The sequence below is a fragment of the Mustela erminea genome, chromosome 5 (assembly GCF_009829155.1).
Source record: "Mustela erminea isolate mMusErm1 chromosome 5, mMusErm1.Pri, whole genome shotgun sequence".
NCBI classification, from domain to species: domain Eukaryota; kingdom Metazoa; phylum Chordata; class Mammalia; order Carnivora; family Mustelidae; genus Mustela; species Mustela erminea.
In genome coordinates, this window is record NC_045618.1 from 108,836,280 (window position 1) to 108,861,214 (window position 24,935).

The 24,935-nt window shown below is 42.7% G+C and overlaps 1 protein-coding gene across 1 annotated transcript in view; it reads left to right on the forward strand.

Moving 5' to 3' along the window:
- PRKCH (protein kinase C eta) overlaps positions 1-24,935 on the forward strand; it is a 225,956-nt gene that overhangs the window by 104,002 nt on the left and 97,019 nt on the right. Inside the window, exons 3-7 of the mRNA XM_032344412.1 lie at positions 17,026-17,176; positions 19,860-19,894; positions 20,760-20,848; positions 22,277-22,406; positions 24,605-24,732. Coding sequence (XP_032200303.1) covers positions 17,026-17,176; positions 19,860-19,894; positions 20,760-20,848; positions 22,277-22,406; positions 24,605-24,732 — 533 coding nt within the window. The remainder of the gene's footprint in view (positions 1-17,025; positions 17,177-19,859; positions 19,895-20,759; positions 20,849-22,276; positions 22,407-24,604; positions 24,733-24,935) is intronic.

Sequence of the window (24,935 nt, forward strand, 5' to 3'; positions counted from 1 at the left end):
CCTCAGTTTGGACACAGTCTTGATGAGGGTTCCCAGGTGAATCCCATGGAATGAATAGTAGAGTATGTTTCTTTTCTTAAAAGGAAAAAACAGTTGCTAACTTCCTTCCAAAAATGAACAGCTATATCAGAGAGTTAGAGTACAAATGGAAGACCGCTTTTAAAAATGGGCAAAGGATTTGAACAGATTTTTTTTTTCAAAAGAAAAAATATTAATGGCCAATAAGTATGAAAACATGCTCAACATTTTTTAGGTGGTAGAAAAATGCAAATTTAAACCACAATAAGATACTGCTAGAATGTCTAAAATCGAAGAGACTGACGACACTAAATGTTCATGAGAATGTGGGACACTGGAACTTTCATATTCTTGGCGGGAATGCAAAAATGGTCTAAGATCCTAATGAGCACATAAGGATCTTAGAATGCTTTCTTTCTACTCACCTTTCTCCTGGCTTATGTACAATTGGTTGATATTTTAGATGTCTTTTTATTTTTCTTTTGAAGCTCCATTAACTAGACATTATTACTTACTCCATAGTTGTTTGTTTATATTTACCTAAATGTTTATATATATATTTTTTACTCACATTTTCTTCTGTTGCTCAGACCTTCCCCAGAGGATCATTTTCCTCTCCTTCAAAGTACATGCTTTAAGGGGTGTCTGGGTGGCTCAGTCGATTACTTCCTTCTGCTTAGGTCTTGATCTCAGGGTCCTGGGATCAAGCCCCACTTGGAGCTACTGCCTTCTGCTCAGGTCATGATCTCAGGGTCCTGGGATCAAGCCCCATGTGGAGCTCCCTGCTCAGGGGCGGGGAGTTTGCTTCTCTCTGTCCCTCTGCCCCTCCCCGCTGTTCATGCTCTCTCTCTCAAATAAATAAAATCTTAAAAAAATAATAAATACTTTAAAAGTCATTTAATGGAGGTATTTGGTGGTGAGCAATTTCAGTTTTCTGAAATATCTTTCTTTTGCCCTCATTCTTGAAAACTATTTTCAGTGGTAACATAGACACTTAAAAATGAGAAACACCTTCACTGTGCATTTAGCTCAGTTTTCTTCCATTTCTTGCCACTGAACACAGAAGGAGTACATGCCTATACCAGGGTCCGTCCTTCTGGCAAGAGAAAATGCAATTTCTTAGAGCAATACTGGATATGCCCACTGGCCTGCGTACATTTGTGTCCACTCTGGTCCCCGTCACCTGTCCTGCTACTCAGTAGGAATCATTTGTGTTAGAGAAGGTGGTTTTCTCATTGCTTCCTAGCAACCATATACCTGGGCTTAGGTCATTCTTTTCAGGCTTATCTACTTGACTTCGTCTGAGATCTACTCCCCTGTCAAGGCCTAAATCAAATGCCATCTCTGCCATGGAGCCTTCTCCGACCACCCCAGCCCTCAGGTATCTTTTCCTGCCCTTTGCTCCTCTAACACTTATCGATAGCCCTTAGCCTTGGTGCCTTTCATCTCCATGTAGCTTGTTTCTCCAACTAGAATGTAAATCCATCTAGGTCATGGCCTCCGAACTTTTTTTGATCTTGCAGAGGTCAGTGAACAAGAGCTGAGCTTGCACCCCAAATATATGTATGTTTTCTTATAAATGTTACATCTATGCAGTACTCTTATATTATCAATGAATTCATAATATAAATATTGTGTAATATATTGTATATAATAGTGTGTAAAATAATATTTATATTATATATGAAATAGTGTATATTATCAGCACTGTAAAGTGTCACAGAATTGAAATGAAGAGTATGAGAAACAAACAAATGGGAATTTCTTCCAGTAGTTTCTTCCTGGACCCCAGCATAGCGATAAGCGATTCAAGAACCTTCTTGAGTACTCTTACCCCTCCTCTGTGGTGTTCTTGCCTCTGGTAAGTAGTAGACATCGGTCAAGTATTTGATGATGCTGAGGCAGCTACTAGGTGTTTGGGTGACCAGGTCGGGAGGCGAATATTAGGAGTTCCTTGAGTCTTGTATTCTTTTAACTCTGGACACTGGGACGTATGGCTTCCTCTTCTTGTGACATTCTTCCCCATTTTTCCTGATTCACCTCTTCTTCACTTGTTCTGAAGGTTAGAGCTTTACTGTACTTCTTCAGAGGGGCCATCCATCTCTGACTCCCCCACATCTAGGTAAGGCACCTGCCCATCCACATTCCACAGAAGTTTCTTTTTTTTTTTTTTTAGCATTTTTTAAATTAAATTTTTTTATTTTTTTATTTTTTATAAACATGTATTTTTATCCCCAGGGGTACAGGTCTGTGAATCACCAGGTTTACACACTTCACAGCACTCACCAAAGCACATACCCTCCCCAATGTCCATAACCCCACCCCCTTCTCCCAACCCCCCTCCCCCCAGCAACCCTCAGTTTGTTTTGTGAGATTAAGAGTCACTTATGGTTTGTCTCCCTCCCAATCCCATCTTGTTTCATTGATTCTTCTCCTACCCACTTAAGCCCCCATGTTGCATCACCACTTCCTCATATCAGGGAGATCATATGATAGTTGTCTTTCTCTGCTTGACTTATTTCGCTAAGCATGATACGCTCTAGTTCCATCCATGTTGTCGCAAATGGCAAGATTTCATTTCTTTTGATGGCTGCATAGTATTCCATTGTGTATCTATACCACATCTTCTTGATCCATTCATCTGTTGATGGACATCTAGGTTCTTTCCATAGTTTGGCTATTGTGGACATTGCTGCTATAAACATTCGGGTGCACGTGCCCCTTTGAATCACTACGTTTGTATCTTTAGGGTAAATACCCAATAGTGCAATTGCTGGGTCGTAGGGCAGTTCTATCTTCAACATTTTGAGGAACCTCCATGCTGTTTTCCAGAGTGGCTGCACCAGCTTGCATTCCCACCAACAGTGTAGGAGGGTTCTCCTTTCTCCGCATCCTCGCCAGCATCTGTCATTTCCTGACTTGTTGATTTTAGCCATTCTGGCTGGTGTGAGGTGGTATCTCACTGTGGTTTTGATTTCCACAGAAGTTTCTACTCCACATAATAACAGCTGTTCACAGCCTTCCTCCAGCATTAGACAGTTGACGGTGTTACCATACCTCGTTCACCACTGTACCCCTAATTCCCATTGCAGTGTCCAGCACTTGATAAACGTTCGAGACCTGTTGATTGAATAAGCATATGCTGGAAAAGGAAGAAAGGTTTGGGTGTGCTTAGAGCCCATATGGGGATGGAGGACTGATGTCATCGCAAAAGATGGCCTGCTGTTGAATCCCCAGAGTCGAGCAGAATGCCTCCTTGTCCCAAAAGTGATTTGTGGATTAGTGACAGCTGAGGGTTGAGAGCCCTGTTCCGTTTTTTGTGGCAGCCCTAGTAGTTTGTTGAGCTGTTGTGTGTTTACACTGTACCTTTATTAGATTATGATATAAGCCTCTGAATTCCAACTACAATATGCAGACTTTTGTTGGTGTGGGGTGGTAAGCTGGTGTTCAGTACTTCTGGGGTTGGAGGCATTTGTCACATCTTTTGAAGAATTCTCACATCCATCTCTGCCTTTCCTGGTAAAGTATGAACTCATAGTCACCATATAGGCTGGGTTATTCATGGTAGTCAAGAAAGAACCATTTGAATGGATTTAAGAAAAGAGAACTCATTGGTCCTTGACTAGTGGAATGTTCTCTTTCTGAAAGCACAGGGATGCCAACACTGCATCATAAAAGATGGGATTCATTGCTAATCCCAAACTGTACTTTCATCAGAGGTTTCCATCCCTGTCAGTACCAAGTCTTCATTTATAGTTTTAAAAAAATGTTTCATTTCTTTATCTCTTTTTAATTTTATTTTGTTCCCACCCAACTTAAGGCATAATGTAATTGTCAAAAGCAAACAAACAGAAAAGCCAACCTAGTAGCCAAGATACACAGTTCTAAATTGCTGGCTTCTGACAGGAAGTGACCATACGATATAAGTGACATTTGATTAAAGCAGCTGGCTCCTTCCTTTTTTTTTTTTTTTTAAACTATCATAAAGTGCTGGCTGAGGTTCAAAGCCCTGGTGTTAGTGTTGTAGGAGATTTGGCTATGTGATAAAGGTATTTTACCTTCAGCGCTAGGTTTGGAATTAGTCGGTTTATAATGAGCAATGGTGCCGTGGTTTTAACAATCATGTTGAGTCAGCAGCATGAGGAAGGCAGCAGTGCTTTCATTCTAGCCATGTAGCTGGAGAAGGAAATGATTAGGCAGCATATTCCTCATGGCTAATATCCTGTAAGGTTTTTCTAAAAATCATAAAATCAGAAGTTGAGACTTAGAAGAGACCTCAGAAATCTGCTTGTGGAAAAGAGGGCAAAAACTTTGAAAGGGAAATGGAATAAGCCAAGCTATGGGGCAGGGTTCTTGTTAGTTCTCGGCAGGAAACACATGTTTATCTGGAAAAGATTTTGGATGGACAGGTTGTTTGTATAAGAGGCTTTTTTTTGTGTGAGGAAGGAAGACCAACCTGAGCTTGGAGGCAGGGATGGGGATTGGGGACCGGGGGGTGGGGGGTTGGGGAGAGCCGTCCCTAAGATTCAAGTGAATGAGAAAATCACAGAGGTGATTTTCCAGGGAAATCTTGCTTTCACAGGGATGATATGCTAATGCTACTAGCTTACTTTTAAGTTAGTTAGGATGCATATTCATTTTTATAAGCTACGATGACTAAATGGTAACTTTAGTATTAATTGCTATAAAAATGAATAGTAACTTTTTAAAATTATGGATGGCTTATATTCATGCTACAACCTGCACATGGATGTTTGTAGCAGCTTTTTTTCTTTTAAAGATTTTATTTATGTGTGTGAGAGAGAGAGAGAGAGAAAGGACAAGCAGAGAGAGGGGCAGATGAAGAAGCACACTCGCTGCTGAGCAGGGAGCCTGAATGTGGGACTCAGTCCCAGGATGCTGAGATCATGACCAGAGCTGACTGCAGACATTTAACCAACTGAGCCGCCCAGGTGCCCTGGATGTTTGTAGCAGCTTTATTCATAATTGCCCAAACTTGGAAGCAACCAGGATGTCCTTCAGTAGATGGAGGGATAAATAAACTGTGGTCCATGCAGACAGTGGGCTATAATTCAGTGCTAAAAAAAAATGAGTTATCACACCATTGAAAGATAGGGCAGAACCTTAAATGAATGCCATTAAGTGAAAGAAGCAAATCTGAGAAGGCTATATACACTGTCTGATTCCAACTGTGTGACATTCTGGAAAAGGAAAACCATAAACAAATTAAAAGACAATAAAAAGATCAATGCTGCCAGAGGTGGTGTCAGAAGGGGATGGAGAGACGAAGTAGGAGAGCACAGAAGATTCTTAGGACAGTGAAAATACTCTGTATGATAGTATACTGGTGGATACATGTCATTTATATCTTTTTACACTCACAGAATGTACAACATCAAGTGTGAACCCTCAGGTAGACTGTGGACTCTGGGTGATTATGTGATATCTCACTGAAGGTTTCTCCTTATTAAGAAAGGTACTGTCCCGGTGAGGGATGCTGATAATGGGGAAGGTGATGCTTGTGTTATCATCCAGGAGCACTTGGGAAACCTCTGGCCCTCCCCTTCAACTTTACCATATACCTAAATCTACTCTAACCAACTGAAGTCTTCTGAAAAATAAGATATGGGAAGACGCTTTGTGTGAAACGTAGTTGGCACTTACTGTATGTAGGTCTATATGGTGGATATATCTGGCATGTTCATCAAAATATTTACAGTGATTTTTTTTTACAGTGAGATTTAAGATGACTTTTAAAAGAAGATTTTTTCTTTATGGTTTTTGGTATCATTTGCATTTTCTAAAGTGATCGTTTATTATCTTTATAGACAACTACAGCAAAAGAGCAAAAAGACATTTCACATGTTGCTCTTAGCATTAAGATCTTCTTACATTAAGCTCAAAAGGTTCTTGGGAACAAGGGATACCATGGATAAGACATTTCCTCCCAGTTAAATTTAATAATGAAGGATAAAAGAAAAAATTACCAGATAATTGGGAAATGCTTACATTTTAAAGCACATAAACCAAGATTCTTACTCTAACTTAAGCTTAGAGTTGAAGGTAATGCCATTTTGAGGTATTTTCCAGATAGTTGGAGGACAGCATGAGGCCTAATGGGGACCTACCTCTATATAATCCAATCCAAATTTGATGAACCAGAAATACGTTTCCTCTTCATCCTGAAACCTGGTGGTGATGAACCACTCAGCAGTGTTTAACTTTGATTTAAAAAAACTAAAGAATGGAGTGGCAGCTGGAAGTCTATTTATGGATGAAATCAGTGCGGATGGGGGGAATGAAGTATTTGTAGAATCACAGCAATAGGGTAGAAATCCATACCATTTTTTATTGAAAGGAATTAATAGGACTCTTGCATTTGATAATAGAGAACAAGAGGGAATTTCTGTCATTAAATTATGTGTACAGAAAGGAGAAGTCACAATAATAGCTGAAAAATATTATTATAGGAATTTTCTATTTATATTAAATTCCACAAAGAGTTTGAAGCACTTGTTAGGAGGTGTTTATGGTAGCAAACTATAAAAAAGAAAGCAGGACCAGAGCAGGCATAAATTCATTCTATAGCAGACGTTGTGGATGTCCTCTCCATATTTCCTCTCAGGGCACAAAGAAAGGCTGGACATTTTAGAGAATTGATGCTCCCTACCACTGAAGCAGCTATCAACCAATGACAAGTGGCAGCTGGAGGATAACTACCCCAGTTTTTCAGCCCCTTGAGGATGTTGTATCAATTCCTTGAGATTGCTAAAAGAGCCCAGCGATGTTGGGTGTTGGATGTTGGGTCAGGGATGTTGGCCTTGGTGTCTACTGAACAGGCTTAGCAGAGAAGCGTAGGATCTGCTGGCTTCTTGATGAAAGGAATCCTTGTCCTCCAAGGTTGGAAACAGGGAGACCTGCCACCTGGGAGATGTGGCTAGACTTTGTATCCCTAGGTCTTATGTCCTGGGATTCAGCTCTCCCTGGTGATTCTCACTTTTCGCAAGGACCTCTGTCTACTATGGCAGCCTCTGAGGGTGGCTTCTCCACACTGATGCACTCTCTAAGGCAGAGCTAAGGCCTGCCTGGACAATGTAAGCCAGGCTTAATGGTGGAAACTGAACAGTACACAGAATCATATGCTCTAGATGCTTTTTCTTGCAAGGGATGTTGAACACATCTTCTCTGTGCCTTCACAACTAGGCTTACTCTAAGCCTTCCTCAGTCTGCCTCTGCAGAACTCTGTGGACACCCTGTTCCTAGGCCCTCAAGTCCAGACCCTGGAGAGTGAGGACCAAGGGGAACGACTCTGTCTCCCACCTAACTAAGGCCCCCCGAAGGTCATTTTGCTGCTGAAAGTCAGATTTGACTTTCGCTTGGATGTCGGATGGTGGGAACACTACCTTTTGGGGAAGAGTCACCTCCTTTACCTTACTATGGTCCAGCTGGGAGAACTACTCTATCTTCTGTTCAAGAAATTTACATGGACTATAGCAGGGGAGCTGTCTCCCGACAGGATGTGACATGATCTCACCTGTATTTCATATGAATAACTGGATGGATTGCAAAGGGGAGCAACCTTATGCAGAGAGTCTAGCTGGGAAACTAGTACCTAGTCTAGATGAGAGGAAGAAGGCGGCAAGAACTATCCCCGGTGAGCATGGGAGGGGCAGGTCTAGTCAGATCATAATAGGTTTAGTAGAACTTGACAGTTGATGGGTTGTGGGTGGAGAAGAAGGATCTGAAGACATCTTTAGTTTTTTTCTGGATGACTCCAAGGATAGTAATACTATTATCTAAGAGAAAGGGTGGGTTGAAGAGGCTGGGAAGAGGACTCAGCCTACAAATGTCAATTTTAGGTAATCCGGGGATTACTTGGAGAGATGCTAAGAAGCTACCTAGAAATGTTTCGTATCTTTTTATATGTAGTTAGAAACCAGGACTAGAGCTGTTATTTTGGGAGTCCTCAGTTTATGGGCAATTGTTAGAAATCAAGAGAACATAGGAGGTCTCTGAGGAGATGCGGGGAGCATCCAGAAAGACCAGAATGGCGTGCAAAGAGCGTTGGGACACACATGAGTGTAAAGGTTGGGTGGAAGAGGAGAGCTGGTGAGGAGGACAAGAAAGAGAAGCTGGAGAGTAAGAGGAGCCAGACACTGGAGCTGAAGTACTTTTCTCCAAGTGCTGGGACGGGAAGACTTCGCACAGTACTCGTGCATAACAGAGGGGAAGATGGGGAGGGAATGATGGGAGGCAGTGCTCTCCCCTCCCAACAGTGGAGTGAAAGGCCTTCCCCGTGGCTCTTGATGGAGCTTTGGTCACGTCCAGGAGCTCTGTCCTGATCACCTTTCTGCTCACGGAGGAGGCTGGAGTGATGGGTAAGGATGGGGTCAGCGTTCACAGCGCTATGAGGGCCATGCATGGGAGTCAGTCTAGTAAGTGACTTTTCTCTTCCTGCTTTGCCAACGATAGCTGTCCACGTGATGCATGATGGAAGGTGTTTATGCACAGAGCTTGCTTGGCGGGAACAAACCCCTGAGAAACACCTGTCAGGTCTCCTAATGCGTTGAGTCTAATCACTCTATCTGAATTTGAAAATAACTATGAGTCATGTGGTATGCACTTTTCAAAAACAGAAGATTCTGTACTGCTTAGTGTTACTTGGGGGGCTTTAGCGTGCCATTTTAAAATATAAACACCCTTTTTTTTGTAGCCTTTGTCACTGGTGCTGGCCTAAAGTCCCGGAACCTTCTCTCCATTCTGCGTATCAAATTCTTGTTCGTTTTTTCCAAACAACTGCTAAGCTCAGTGCACTTATAAAGTCATTCTTAGTTAATCAGAGGACTAGATACACAACTCCGGTGATTCTTTCTTCACTCAGCACCCACTAAATGCTCTCACCCACTGGGGGTGTATGCTTATTGTAGAGATGCATTTAAGATAGGTATTTGCCTAGCCCGTGTCCTAATCTGTTTATACCATTATTGTCTCAGACAGGAATCATCTGATGTTCAATTCTTATGCATCATTCTTTGTACACACAGTTTTGTGACCAGATGGTTGCTTATTCAGTGTGTTTGATGATATTAAGTAAGATTCTCCCACCACCTTATCCTGTTACCTTTCAGGGATATATTTTGGAGAGCTAAACAACATAATACTTTCTGGTTTTTTCTTGACTAGTGACTTCTCTACCTCTAAGGTCTTCCTGTTTGTTTTTCTTCAAGTTATCCCCTCCCACACATACAAACGATAAAACAAATATCTCAGGAAGAAGGAAAAAAGGATGTTGGATAGCATTGCTCCATAGTTCAACAATACTAAACAGAGTCTGGCGACCCCACTTCTATCAGTAGCTGCTTGACCTCACTTAACCTTCCTGTTAGCTTCTGTTTCCTCACCAGAAAATGTATTACTTTCCAGGGATTCCAGGAGACCTGATGTTAATAAAGGACACAGCCCAGTGTCGTGTTACCCATAAAGCCGAGGGATAAAACAAAGAGCAGAGGATTTCTAGTGGTAGTTCTGGCTCTAGCTAGCTAGATCAACCTTGGGTGCCATGTTTAAGGTAATGGTTTCCTAAGTGTTGACTTCTAGGCAATTCGGTGACTGAATTAAATCCTTTCTGTTCTTTGGTCTCTATGGTAGTGTGAAGTAAGAGTTTTAACAATTATGCAACACTTACTGGCTCAGGGAGTCATCAAAGTGGTCCTTTGAAGAAGGTTCTCTTGTGCTTCCTGTTCTGCAAATGAGGAAACTGAGGCAGAGGAGATTCAGCAGTGTGCCCCAGGTCAGCTTGGAAGGGAGGAATCACGATTCCTGCCCAGGCTCCAGGTCCAGCACCAACCACCACACACTCCCAGCCTGTTGTGTGGAAAGGCCGCACAACTTCCTCAGCTTGGCCCCTTAACGACAAGCCACGGACTTTTGTAAATCGCAGTGCCCTTGCTTGTTAAGTGAATTCAACTTTACAAAGTTGAATTGTATTTTTACACTGAATCAAGTTATTTCTTTTATGCATGTTTTATTCTGGAAACACTTACTTAATTCTGACAGTTTAAAGGTGGCATGCCATAGACTTTCAGTCTCTGATTGAATTTGCTTACAGTCATTTGAAAATTAGGAGACGTGATCTCTGCTTCCAGAAGTACTTTCAAATAACAGAATTCTGCCCCTGGAATAGAAAGTTTTAGCTTCAGGTAGATAGAGCAAAAGGCTAAAAAGGATGAAACCTTTACTCTTTTTGAGATAAGGCAGCTTTACCCAGACTTCAGAGAGATGCCCCTCCCCCATGAGGCCTCAGGTTAGCAACACGTTTCCGTCCAGCAAGACTTTTTGCCATGAAAACTAACCCTGGAGTTGTTTGGTGGCTTCTAGTCATTTGTGCCTTCTGAAGTTCTAAAGAGTGCGTGGGATGACAGTCAGATTTTATGACATGAAATTTTATTTCAGAATAGTTATCTTTGTTGTATTTGACCTAATTATTCCCCACCCCATGGATGGGACGGCTTGTCAAAACTGACTCCGGGTGAAACAGATCAGGGCTCCAGGCCTGCCCACTTCTGAGCCTGGAATGTGAATTTCCCTGGTGGGCACGGAGCCAGCTTCCTATTTACTTAGAGGCATGAGCACCTTAGGAGCAAAACAGAAGTTGTGATGCAAGTTTTGGCTGCAGAGCACGTTCAGGTTGCCTAACGTGTTCAGAAGAACCCCGTGTGATCTGGAAAATTTCTCCAAGCCTGGGTTGGTTTAAGGCACAAAAGGATTAAATAGCTTATTTTATTTTTGTTCTTCTGACTCAGTCCTAAGGCAACAGGGGGCGGTACAAACAGCTAGGAAGCCCTCCTGTGCCCTCTGATGGTAAAGTGGGGGTCCAGTCTGTGCCTGGGCAGAGTGCCTTCTGAGAACTCCTTCTTCCCGTCCAGGGCATCTATCAAGAGAAGGTGACAGTGAAAGTCCTTTGAAGCCATGGGCAGCCCCCATCCATCCCTGTTTTCTTTTTCAGATTTTATTTATTTGACAGAGAGATACACAGTGAAAGAAGGAACACAAGGGGGGAGTGGGAGAGGGAGAAGCAGGCTTCCAGCCGAGCAGGGAACCCTATCTGGGGCTCGATCCCAGAACCCTGGGGTCATGACGGGAGCCCAGGGCAGAAGCTTAAGGACTGAGCCACCCAGGCACCCCCACCCCCACCCCCATTTTCTTAACCAAACATCTTTCGAATTCCCAGGGGTGCATGAGTGTGTTTTGTGCTTTGAAACAAAGAGGCACCCAGGCAAAAGAAGACAGAAGAGGGAGGAGTGAAGCTTTATTAAAATGAGCACATGGGAGGTGCTTCTGAGACATCTGGGACACCTGCTGTGGGATAAAGGAAAAGATTGAGGCTGGGAAGAAGGGGAAGGGCCTTTCACCCTGATTCAGGATTTGGGGACACCGTTGAGGCTCTGAGGCCGATGGGATAAATCTAAGGTAACTAGTTGTGTGGGGGGCGGGGAAGGAGGACAGGGCATTCCAGGAGGGGTGGAAGGCAGGAGCAAAGGCTTTAAGGGATGACCAACATGGTGGCTGGCTATAAGCGTTTCTTCCTAGTCCTTCAGGCTAGAAGGAATCACCTGAAAATTCAGAGGCCCTGTTATTACTATGGCAATAGCTGTCAGGGAAGCTGAGAGAAAGGGATTCAATTCAAGAAATACTAAAAATACAAGTGAACTGACCTTTTAACCACTCTTCATGGTATTAAGGGATTAAAGAAGAAAATTCTTGATAATTAGACCCCTGGGAAGAATTTAATTTGCATCTAGGTGTGATAAGTGTTTAGAAATTCAATGCATGTTTTGCCTTGGCGAGCATTGAGCTGGTTCTCAGGCTGGTGAGAGCATATGTTAGATACAGTGTGGTCACTAGACCAAATTTTATCATCTGCCCAGCAAAGGAGAATCAAAATCTGGTTTTGTTGTTATTCCTAAAAGGCTTCTGGAAATACTGCAGGAGAGAGCTATATAATGGAGGGACTTCTGTTCATGTGTGATCCTTATCCAGAATTTTAAGAAACTTGGCCATATTGATTATGACATGATCCCCATAGGGCTGAGGACAGGAATATAGTTATTTTCTTGAGACAGATGGGAAACCTGAGAATGAAAATAATTAGGCTAATTGCCAAAAGTTTTACACACACACACACACACACACACACACACACACACACACAGTGAAGCAGGTACTATTTTAACTATGCTAGAGCCTCTGAAAGCATCAGTGTCTTAACCAAATTCATTTTCTCTATTTCTGCATTTCATTCTTTGAAATTTCTTATGTAAACCCTAGTTTTTACTGTTAAATAGAAAATAGTAATTGATAATCTCTATGGCATACATTCTTTCTCATCTTTTTATAGAAAAAACATAGACATTGAATTGCTGAATGAAAGGAAATGTACATTTACAGCTTTGACAGGTGTTTGACAGATACCTGTCTCCATAAACAATATTCCTACATGTGTTGCATGCTACCCTGGGCCTAACTCCATGCTGAACACTTTGATTGCATTACCTCCTTGGAAGGTCCCTGGAAAAGCGGTATGAGGACAGCATTACCCGGTTTATGGATGGGAACACTGAGGCTTGTGTGGTGAACACAGCCAGAAGAGCCAGGACTGGAGCCCAGTTACACTTCTACCAGCAGAGAGTAGAGGTGCCCCATTCCCTTGTAAGCAGAGGCACATTAGCAATCCTTATAAATATTTGCCAGTTTAAGTAAAATGTCTTTGACCTCCTGCTTCTTATGTGCCCGTCTAGGATAGATCAGACATCTGGTGTGTTTATTGTCTGTCTGCATTTATAGTTTTATAAATTGCCTCTTTGCCTCTTCTGTCCCATTTTTACTAGACTGTTCATACCTTTTTATTATTAATTTCTACATATTATAAATAGTAACCCTTTGTCATGTGTTGCAAGTCCTTTTTCTCCCAGTTTGTTTTGTTTAGCTTTCCATTTTGTGTCTTTTACCAAATAGAACTTTAAAGTTCTTAAATTACAAATCTGAGTCTCTCATGGCTTTAGAATGTTGTTACTCTTATTCCATTCTAGGATAATTTTTCCCTATTTTTCCATAACTTCCTCCTTAACATTTACCTGAGATTATTTTGGTGTCAGGAATGAGGTGAAAGTATTTTCTAAAACACTAGCTAGTTGTCTAAACACTATTTATTAATAATCTATCATGTACCACTGATTTGAGGTATGTTCTAAGCAAAATTGATTTTTAGTTTTGGATTCTTGAGTTGGTAGCATGCTGTTTTAGTCATTGTAACTTAATGTTTTATCGTGTAGAACAAGTCTTCTTTCCTTCAGTAGAATTTTTGGACAGTTTTTAAGTATTTATTTTTAATTATATGCAAAATTAACTTTTTTTTTTAAAGATTTTATTTATTTATTTGGCAGAGAGGTCACAAGTAGGGAGACAGACACAGAAAGGGGAAGCAGGCTCCCTGCTGAGCAGAGAAGCCCTATGTGGGCCTCGATCCCAGGACCCTGAGATCATGACCTGAGCCAAAGGCAGAGGCTTAAACCATTGAGACACCCAGGTGCCCAATATGCCAAGTTAACTTTTAAAAAATTGTCAAATTTGAAGACTTCCTTTGGGGATGTTTATTGGGTTTTTGTTGAATTTAGTTTAGAAAGAATTGACAGCTTAATAGTATTAAGTCTTTCTATTTAGGAAGTTCGCTTTTACATATCTTTTCATCTTCTTCAGTTGGGGTTTATAGTTTTCTTCATAGAAGTCTTAAACTTCCTCTGATAAATTATTCCTCATTTGGGTTTTGTAGCTTTATGAATGGGGTTATGTTTTTGTTATATATTCTAAATGGTTCTTTGATATATTAAAGATCTGTTAACTTTTAATGATTTATCATTGTCCATCTTACTGAACTCTGTTTTTAGTAGATTGGGCTAACTTCTCCTGAGTTTTCTAGTCATGTATTAAACATCTCCAAACCATGGCATCATTGCCTCCTTCTCCCTCCACTCCATAGCTTTATCTTTTATTTTCTTTTCATCTCTAACAGCTTTGGCAAGTACCTTCAGAATAATAGTAAGCAATTGATAATTGGTCTTATTTGTTTTTAACTCTTATGGGATTTTTTAAAATTTATTTACCATTTATTTTTTGACCTGTGAGCATAATGTTTTAGTCATGTTAAGGAGACAATCTTCTATTCTTTCCAAAAAGTTTTTTTATTAGATTACAAGTTAAACTTTATCTAATGCCTTTTAAACATATATTGAAGTGATCATGTTTACTTTCTTTTACCTGTTAGTAGAATAAAACATAATAGGTTTTCTAATAATATACTAGTTGTTGTGCTCCTGGGAAGATTGCCTCTTGCTCAGAGTGGGTTTTTCTTTTAGGATAATGTTGAATAGTATCAGGTTACCTGGGCGGCTCAGTCGGGTAAGCATCTCACTGGATTTTGGCTTAGGTCCTGATCTCAGGGTTATGAGATTGAGCCCTGCATCTGGTTCCATTCTGGGTGTGGAGCCTGCTTAGGATTTTCTCTCCCTCTCATTCTGCCCCTCCCTGCCCCAGCTTTAAAAAAAAACCAAAAAAACAAAAAAAAGGTAATGCTGAGCAGTATAGAATTTCCTGGTTATCTGAGTGTCATTACTACTGAGAAAAGTTCACATAAAATAAACTATTCAAAATGAAGACTAAATTTTGTTACTATTCAAAAGTGGGAGAAGGAGTTTGACAAAGCTAAAATTATTAAAAACTTTACTGAATGCATTTGATTTATCATAGGCACTAATTTTTAGAACACAGTAACTTTTCAGATATAATTCTATGGCAGAATACTATACATTTTATTTTTTACTAATATAGTGCAGTTTTAAATAGGCTATATTTGGCAAGAGTTTGAGACTTCCTCAGTTTCTCAAGGGCCTCTCCCAGTATGTTACTATTCAAGTGATTCTCTTTTAAAATGACTATCATGTTGTTTTCTATATCAAACTTCTTCTGTTCACCTATGAACAGATCTAACTCTACCAGAGTCTTATCTACCATTGCCTTCAGGTTTGACTCTTGCCATTCACAAACATCACTTTCCATAGACTGCATGAAATTCTTCAACTTTTACAAGATTTTCAGTTTTGCTTTGCAGTTAGTTTTTATTACGTATTAAGGTGTTCCCCACCCATAACGCCACATTCAAGAAGCCGAGAAGCCAATGTAGTGGGCAAGAGTAGACACTTATTAAGTGGGAAGGATTATTTGTGTTGGGGATGAATTGTAAAAGAACGGGAGAGCAAAGACCCCATTAACCTGAAAACCACTGATGTTTTCTAATATTGCTTTCCTATTCGCTTTGTAAGTATACGAACTTCAATAAGGAAAATCCCTGCATCAGTATTCATGAGTGAGCTGGATATGGAAGCAGAGGGGTACTTGTCCTGAAGTCCATAATTAGAAGTTAGGTGGTCCAGAAATTTGATGAAAGAAAATATTTTCACTAAGCTGTAACACAGACGTAGCATTTTCTTACATTGTTAACTAACCCACGGCAGTATTAGCAGTAATTATGTTTGTTGTCACCATAGAAATCCTGGGTGTTTTCATACTGTATTATAGATTTTACAGATTTTTAAAAACTTTTTAATGGATATTTTAAAATGCAACTCCTACTTCACTACTATTAAATGTAACTGCTGCTAATCATGTCTTCAAAATTATTAGAGTGATCAGGTACAACACTAAGTAATTTCTTAAAAATAGATATGTATTTCTCACTTCAAATTTAATATTTTGATACTTGATTTCCTTTGTAATCATATATATATATACACACACACATACATATATACCCACACACATATATATATAAGATTAAAAGATTTACTCTAAGAAAGGATCCATAAATTTCACTAGACTAAGGAGTCCATGACATGAAAAATGATCACAAACCTCTGGTTTCTTTTTTCTGATATATCTTTGGATAAATCTGTTGTGTCTTTTAGTCCTAGGATTGTATCACATAGTTCCCTTTTAAAAAATGGGGCACTTTCTTTTCTCTTCTGTTCTGCAGCAGGTTTAAACATTAATATCATCTTGTTTTTAGAGGCTAAAAATAATTCACCCATGAAACCATCTGGGCATGAATGATTTTTGAGGCAGTCCTAAGAAAATCTTACTAATTTATTTCTAAAAAAATTGTCTCTTTGCTGTATGTAGCTCTTTAATTTTGGTCATTTGCATTTTCATGGATATCTTCAATTTCTTCCAGGTTTTTAAAATTTCTTAGCAGATTAGTCTTGCATTATTTCTTAAATTTTCTTTGCATTGAAGTGATTAATTGCAAATCATTGTTGAAGGAGTAATCTTTATTGCATTAATCATAAGTCACTGTATACCTTGGGAAAGTTCTAGTGTAATTTATCTGGAAGACATAATTTGCTGTCTTCAGATAGTGCCCAGTTTTGATTCTTCAGACTAAGAGTCACGATTTTTAAAAATTGTGAATGTGGAAAAGGAACTTTGCATTATGTCCCAGTTAATTTCTACGCATTCCAGAGACGGTGTTTGGACTGATGCTTTTGGGCAGTGTGGTTACTGTGCTGCGGCCTTTCCCTCCTTCTGTTTGTGAGGGTGGCAGAACGAAAGGCAAATAATGAGAAATCTGCTTCACTTCTAGTAGTTCTAGCCAGCGTCCCACACTGTGGGACAGGAGCTAGAAAGCCAGGCTGATGTCCCATACTGGAACATTAGAACCCTGGAGGATCCATGGTCTGTGCTGGAGAGCCAGCTATGATCGGGCAGTGGGGATCTCAGAGTTCACTTAGGTCTAGCCCTTAGACACGAAGAGCCCAAGCATGGTGATGTTCTGGGGTGTTTTGCATCTGGAAGAAAGAAGAAACAATTTAGAGAGTATTTGAGCTGTTAGACTTTCTCTTACATTAGATACAGCTAGTTTCATTGCACGTTCTTTTTTTCCTTTCTTTTGTTGTATAGCCACTCTGCAGAGAGACCGAATCTTCAAACATTTCACCAGGAAGCGCCAAAGGGCTATGCGAAGGCGAGTCCACCAGATCAATGGACACAAGTTCATGGCCACATACCTGAGACAGCCCACCTACTGCTCTCACTGCAGGGAGTTTATCTGGTAAGAGGTTCCGTGGCTTCTCTCTTCCTCCGAGCTTCTCTCTATGTTGTGTGTGGTTTCAGAAGGAAGTGTGATTCTCGAGAGTTGTTTCAGAATCTGATTTTTGCCTTTTATTCCAATATGTTGGCCCAGTAATTTGAATTCCCAGTGAAAAAAAATCTAAACATTTTACGGATCCAAGATTTAGATGCTATTTCTTTTTCCAGTTAATTGGGGAGAATGCTAATGAGTCATGAACTGGCTAAAGAGCATGAACTAGGAAGGCTAACCTGTCAATATATGGATAATCAATAAATTGGATAATCGGCCACTGAGTAAGAGAAACGACAACCATATTGCTTTAAAAAAGTAGGGCTCACATGGTAAGTCATAGAACTTAGTTGGTTGTAAGTAAAGTAAGCACACAGTAATCTTCAGCCTAATGGTATGTGGCCAAAGGTAATGACTTCCAGTGATTGCGTACTATAATCCTTGGCATTTAGGAACTGAGATAATTTACAGCCCGGAAATTCTAGGTGAATTGGGGCAATAGCTTCCTATATGCGTCACCAAAGCTGAAATTTCAGTGGCAAATCTATAATGTAAAATAAATTGAATAGTTACCTTTGTTTAGAGCCAGCATTAAACACATGTATTTGGAAAGAGAAGAAGGAAATGCCCCCTCGCCCACCTCCAAACATGTACACGTACATACCCATCTCTGTAGAAAAAAAAGACAGTTTAGTATCCATAGCATAAAGGGAAATCCTGGTTGTGTTGCAAACCGTAGTCATTTTGTTTAAGTCAAAAGCACTTGGCTCAGAGTAATTTTTTCAAGTACTGATCAGTGAGTTTGCATTTTTCTTTTTTGTTTTTGTGTGTGTATATGTTTGATTACTTTGGTTTAAAAGTGCCTGCTATCTTTTAGCAGTCAGGATCCAGGGTTAGTGTTTTTGGTGTTTTAAATTAAGAATAGAGCCTTGTCACAAGATGGGATCAGGAGGGAGACAAACCATAAGACACTCTTAATCACAAACAGACAGAGTTCCTGGGGGGAGCGGGGGTAGGGATAGCGTGGCTGGGTGAAGGACTTTGGGAAAGGTATGGCTATGGTGAGTGCTGTGAAATGTGTAAGCCTGATGAGTCACAGATCTGCACGCCTGGGGCAAATAATACATTATATGTTAATAAAAATAATTAAAAAAAAAAGAATAGAGCCTTGTCTAAACCAAGGACCCACAACTGACTGTTGGTATGTTGCCAACAGATGTGTCATCACAACTGTAGTCTTCAGAAACAAGTTCCTGGTGCATTGTCTATTGAACAAAATGAAAACTCTGGCATCTTTGAGCTCATTTTCCACTCCTGTGGTCTTCCGCACTGGCTAGTTAGTTGCTATCCACCACTCTCCTCGTGGTTTTCCTGACCTGAAAGGTCTGCTAGTCTTCATTTCATGTCAAGACTGTTCTGCTTCCCTCCTTTATGTGACCTGCCTGCCCCTGTGGGCATTTGTGGTGACAAACTGTGACCTCAGCTAACGTTCTCAATGGAAACTTGTTTGATTACCACTAAATTTTTTCCACCAAGGAAACTAACTCCCTCTCAACCAGCCTTTGCTTGCATGCTCTCTCTCTCTCTCTCACACACATACAGAGTGTTACTGTATGTGCTACATATATACGGTTAAGAGTATGGACTCTGGCATTCAATCTCATCACCAACTAGCTGTGTAAACCTAAATAAATTATATAATCCATCAGTGTCTCCTTATTTGTAAAATAAAGATAATTTTATTTTGCTTATCTCATAAACTTTTATGTAGAACAGGAAGTTCTAGGCACTATTCTAAGCGTTTTACATTATCACCTCTCTCTACCTTCATGACGACCCTGTGAAGTAGGAACTGCGGTCATTGTTGCCCTCTGGAGATGAAGAAACCGTGGCTCGAGGGAGTTAGCGATGTGCCCCCCGTCATGCCCAGGCCATCTGGTTTCAGAGTCTGGGCTCTGAGCCTTCCCATGATGCGTGCTACCTCGCAGGACTTTTGTGGGGATTAAGTGAGATGCTGCCCATCAGTGGCTTGGCTCAGTGCCTGGCATATCCTCCAGGTTTAATAAAATGTGGTCTGTGTTAAATGAGAATGAGGGATGATATCATCATCGCCCAGAGAATATACTGGGGAGAGGCCAGCATGATAGTCGTGGGCCTGACGGGCATCCTGTGGCAGCATTTCTGTCCCCACCCCCGGACTCCAGGGGTTATGGGGGCACAGGGAAGAGGGAGAGTACCTCAGGCCAGGCAGCTGCAGTGGGCTCACCTGTTTACTTCACGGCCTGCCCATCTTTATGTCTATGTGAGTGAGAATGCCAGAGAAGGCGCTGGAGCTGAGCAGCCTTGCAGCTGAGGCTCAGTCACATGACCAGCTGAGGACCTGGGCTTTGCCACAGGAGGAGGTGGGCAGAATGAGGACCACCAACACCCACCTGTGTGTGTCACTAGAGGATTCGGATCATCACAGGACATTCTCTAGGTCTTGTGGTAACAAGGGCTCAGAAATCACCTCATCTTTGCTGGTTCTCTGAAATTAGGTTTCTCAGGAAGGAGCAGAGGATGGCATACATTTGTTTTTCCTGAAGTACTATGATCATAGGGGCGTGGTTGCTGAAGTAGACTGATGATCGCTTTTCTCTATTGTCTTGAACAGGGGAGTATTTGGGAAACAAGGTTATCAATGTCAAGGTAAGAAAACGTTTCAAAAACTGTGTTTAATGTTGTTCCTATGTTAAAAACTGGTTATATTTAGAGGAGACAGGATACATTTCATTAATATTGTAGTAGATTACTCTGCTGATCAGGGGACACTCCCAATGCAAGTATTTGGTTGTGTTTTAAATTTTGGCTACATTTTAGCGCAGAGGGGACGTTTTTATTTCTAAAGCCGAGATACCTAATAATGTTGAATTGTTTAAAGTTTTGTCTCTGAGATGATATGAGAATACTGAAAGGTAGTGCCATTTTGTGAGCAGTCCCCTTAAATCTTGAAGCTAAATTTTTGTCTTTTCCAACCCTGTTGTTGCTAGGGGTGAGAAATGACACAATGTTGTCTCTTAACCTGCTTAGAGAATGCAGGGAGGGCAGAGGAGGGTAAAGTCTTGCTCTCTAGGAAGAGCAACCAGTCTAGTTTTTATTAGAACAAAGAAAGGTAACAGGTAAGCTTAGGGGTAGCTTCTGGAGGGCCTGAAACCTAGCTGGGAAATCTGAACTCTACTTATTGGCAATGAGATGCCGTTGAAGGTTTAGATGGTGAGGCACGGGGACCAGAATTATACTATGAGAGGATTCCTATGGCGGTGGGTGTGGGCAGGAGGAAAGCCAGGGAAGATGAAGTAGGCTCAACACTTGAGTGCAAATAGTTTGGGTGTGAGCAAAGGCGTGAGTTAGGGGGACGGTAATGACCGCGGGAAGGACGGGTACGCTGGATGCCATTGGGTGGGCCTGACAGTAAATCGAGTCACCTTGACATGGTGTGGCCCTTGTTGACTCTACTAGAACTGGCAGATCGTGAGCTTCCGAGGAGTGTATAATCATGCATTTCATTCCCTAGTGTGCACCTGTGTCGTCCATAAACGCTGCCACCATCTAATTGTTACAGCCTGCACTTGCCAGAACAATATGAACAAAATGGATTCAAAGGTAAGAAGATAGAACTTTGCTGACAAGGGGCGGCACGAGCCCGCTCTCTCCTCGCTCCGTGCCCTTTCCGCGTGCCTTCTGCACTCCTTGAAGTGAACGGTGGCATCCGAATCGAATTTTCTCTCCTTTTTATATTATGCTTTTTTTAACTTCTGTGCTTGTGTAGCATGACCTGTCCGTGGGTGGATCCCATGAGTGATCAGCTGGTTACAAGCTTGCACAATTCGTGTTTCTGATTCGGAGAGGGGTTGAGAGGACTGAAAAGATTCCTGAGTTCGGCCTCAGACCACCGGGACTCGGATGCAAATCCAGCCTCCGCTGGCTAGCTTCTCTGTCAGCCTCAGTCTTAAGAATGGGATCCGTATGTCCTTCGTGCGCTTTTTTGGTGAGGCTTCCACACGATAGAATAGATGTGACAATTGTTTGTTAACTGGAAATTGTGCTTCCTCGGTAAGGCGACTCTTCGCCTCCTCCGGTGTCTTCCAAAATCTCCAGGAGGATGCACTTCCGTGTATAAATGCTTGAATCTCATTCTCGTCGCTCGCCTTGCATTCAGCTGGGGAGGGCACGTTCTAAACTGTGGAGACAGAAAGCAGCTGGAGCATTGTTGACAGGGAGCAGTGGGTTTACGGACGCATCGGAATCTGACTTGGAGCTCAGGGATTGCTTACGGGAAACCTACAGGGTTGCTAAAGGTCCCTTGGAGAGGTATGAGGCACAGCTTTGATGAGAAAGAGACCAGCCAAGTTCCAAGAGGAGTCCTAATTGCCCTACTCCTTGTCCCGTTGTCGTTTCAAATGGTGACGTAACTGTAGCGTGTATGCCTTGTCTCATTATTTGCTGGAAAGAGTTTGTGAAATGCAAGCAGGACCTGTGCCCTCAGATTGTAAAAGGCAATTGGCAGGCCCAGCCGGGGAGGGCCAAGTAAGCTGCTAGGATGTCGCTTTGGGGCGAATTCCTTCTGTGATTCCGTACTCGCTGGGTGCCGCCGCCTCCCCTAGGCCTCCACCCACCTCACTATCTGGGAAAGCCTGTGGTCACAGCGAGTGTAAGGTCAGTAAGAGACCTGTTTGCTCCCGCAGTTAGAAGGGTTTAGAAACTAGACATGGGCACGAGGGAGTTGGCAGGGAGAGAAATCCAGCCTGAATACAAAAGGTGATATTAAAAAAAAAAAAAAAAAGGTTTTCCTTCCTCCTTATCTCCCCACATGGTGAACGATCTAATGCCCACCACTACGCCCTTTCTTTTGAATCTTGTTGATGAGAAAATGTGCTCAGCCCGGTGAGGAAAGCCAGGGCACAATGCAGTCATCTGCCCCAGCTCAGGTGTCATGGTAACACATTGCGTTTGGGGGGCTCCTGTTACGGTTTCTGTCAAGGATGTGGGCACGGCCTCCTAGCTCTCGTCCTTCTGCTTCTTTTTTTGTAGATTGCTGAACAGAGGTTCGGAATCAACATCCCGCACAAGTTCAGCATCCACAACTACAAAGTGCCCACCTTCTGCGATCACTGCGGCTCGCTGCTCTGGGGGATCATGCGACAAGGACTGCAGTGTAAAAGTGAGATGTTGGGGTGCTGGGTGCCCGCTTCATGGGAACACCACGCCGCGAGCTCTCGGAATTCTGCCGGCCCGGCTTCTGAGCCGGCACCGATGGTTTTAGATGCTTCGTGAATTAGGTCTTCGTAGTTCTAGGCTGATATGTTCCCCGTCAGCCATGTACGGGGAGTCACCTCTGGTCCAAAGATTTCCCAACTGTAGCTCCAGTCAGTTGTTAAATTCAGTGTTCTGTCTAGCCGCTCTCAGCTGCTTCGTGCTGAGGGCCTGCTAGTTGCTGTGTATCGGCATGGGTATTTGAAAGAGGGAAAAACGGGATCTTGGTCCAAGACGGAAGGTGGTAGAAGGTGAGGTGACCAAAATAGAGACTTCAGTTATGAGTGAGAACTGGCAGGAGAGTAGGTCTAGTGACCTCCCCAGAAAGGAGCAGGACTTGAGTCAAAGCCCAGTGAGAGCTGCCCTGGGTCTCCTCGAAGAGACTGATAGAGATCGGAGAGGTAGGTGGGGTGAAGGATGTTTCGGCTTGGGCCGCAGACTTGCACGCCACTAACTCTGCCCAGCGGAGCTTTGGTCTTCGCCAAGATTCTGAGAGCGAGGGGTGATTCCCATCCTGCTAGGAGTTGGGGAGCTGCTGAGTCATTTTCTCTTGGGCGTTGCTGTAACAGTCCAGCTGTCATGGGGTGCAGCCCCCTGCAGGAATACAGGCGGATTTCGGCCTGAAGCTTTAGATAAATCCTCAGTCACTGGGGGAGGCCGAGTTGATGTCAGTGCAGCTGGACAGTGTCCGTCGGCTGTCTGCACTTACCGAGCCTGCTTCTGCCGACAGAAGGGCACTGGCCCCTTGCAAAAGCCTTTCATCTCTTGAGAACATCATTTCATAATTCATTTTTTTTCCTAGATACATGAAGTAATTCTTTTTCAACCCGACCAGCGACTAGCTCATGCATGGCTTTGGTTCAGGCCCTGCCTGATCTTAAGCTGGATGGTCTCCTCTGGGCGTGGGTTTCATGGCAAAAGTCACTTCCTGCTCTTGTCTGGTCGTTGCCAACATGCAGAGCCATGCGTGGGGCTCCTCCACCTTGTTCTTGGGCCTCGTGGCCTGGGGGTGGGGGTGGATGGGTAGCGCACAGACAGTGAGCCATCTCCTGTACTCTTCTCTTTTACTGTCACTGGTACCTTAGAAAGGGCACCGCAGCCGCCTTCCTGAGAGCGGGGGATTTCCCGAGAAGAGCTACTGAGGCTTCAGCCTCAGGGGCTCTCCCTTGCAAGGGTCCCTTCCACAGCTCTCCACTGGACTGCATATTCTTTCTCTTAAAGAAGGCACCCTAAATCACATCTAGACCCCCCCCAAACCCGCATCCGGGCTTGCTTCCAGAGCTGGGTGGACACCCCAGTGTCAACAGGGAATTTGTTGCCTGCTCTTTCGCTTTTGCCTCCCATTCGCTGGGGCCATGTGAGGAAACTGCGTCCGAGCTTCCTGCTGATGAAACCTCAGATCCCTTCATCAGCCCAAGTCTGTTTCCTATGCACCAGGAATGTACCTGTGCCTCTCTCCTTTTCCAACTGCTGTTTATTTTGACCTTTAAAAAAAACTCGCTTTGCTCCCCCATGAGATAGACCCACGGGCTGCAAGCCCTGAGAACGAGAGGCTCACAGGATGTTGTGCCCTAGGCCGCCAGGGCTCCCCGACCACAAGAGCACTCAGAAAGTGAGCTTCGCTTGGAGGCTTTTCTCTCAAAACACCATTCCCCTCCTGTTTGAACAGCCATCTCTATGTGGCGTGGCGTGGAGATTGCCACCTTTTATTGAGTGATCCAAGGCAAAGCCTAAAGTCAGTTGGCACGATTCCTTGTTAGTTAATTGACTGAAATGTCATGGTGATGAATGTTTTGATTTCTGTATTGAGTCTTGCTGTTAAATCGGCAATGACTCTTACACAGGATCGAGGCAAATGTCAAAAAAGTGCATCTGAAGTGTGTTATCGTCCGCATGCCAGGCTTGCTGCCGCTGCGTAGACCAGCAGGGGAGCAGCGTCAGGGTTTGTTTTGAGCGCAAGTTCAGTTTAATGAGAGGATGGCGTTGTTCTGCCTGGATCATTCCCCCGGCCTAATCTTTCGGGTTATTAAAGTTCTTTTTTGCAGCATATGTTGACTTGGCTCCTTGCTGAACCTGGATTCCCTTCTCTTTCCCGCCCCCCTCCAGTCTGTAAGATGAATGTCCACATCCGATGTCAGGCGAACGTGGCCCCGAACTGCGGGGTCAACGCGGTGGAGCTCGCCAAGACCCTGGCCGGGATGGGCCTCCAGCCCGGAAATATTTCTCCAACCTCGGTGAGACTTGGCTTTCTTCGACGTATTGTAATTTAGAAGTTGTTCAGATGTGGTGAGTCCGAATGAACGCATGCGGCATGATCCAAGTTCCTGATCTCAGCAAACACAATAAACAGATTTATTGTATTTTTAAAGAGCATTTTGTCCCACAAAAAAAGGTTCTTTATACAATGATGTGACAAGAAATCACAAGCATGCAGATA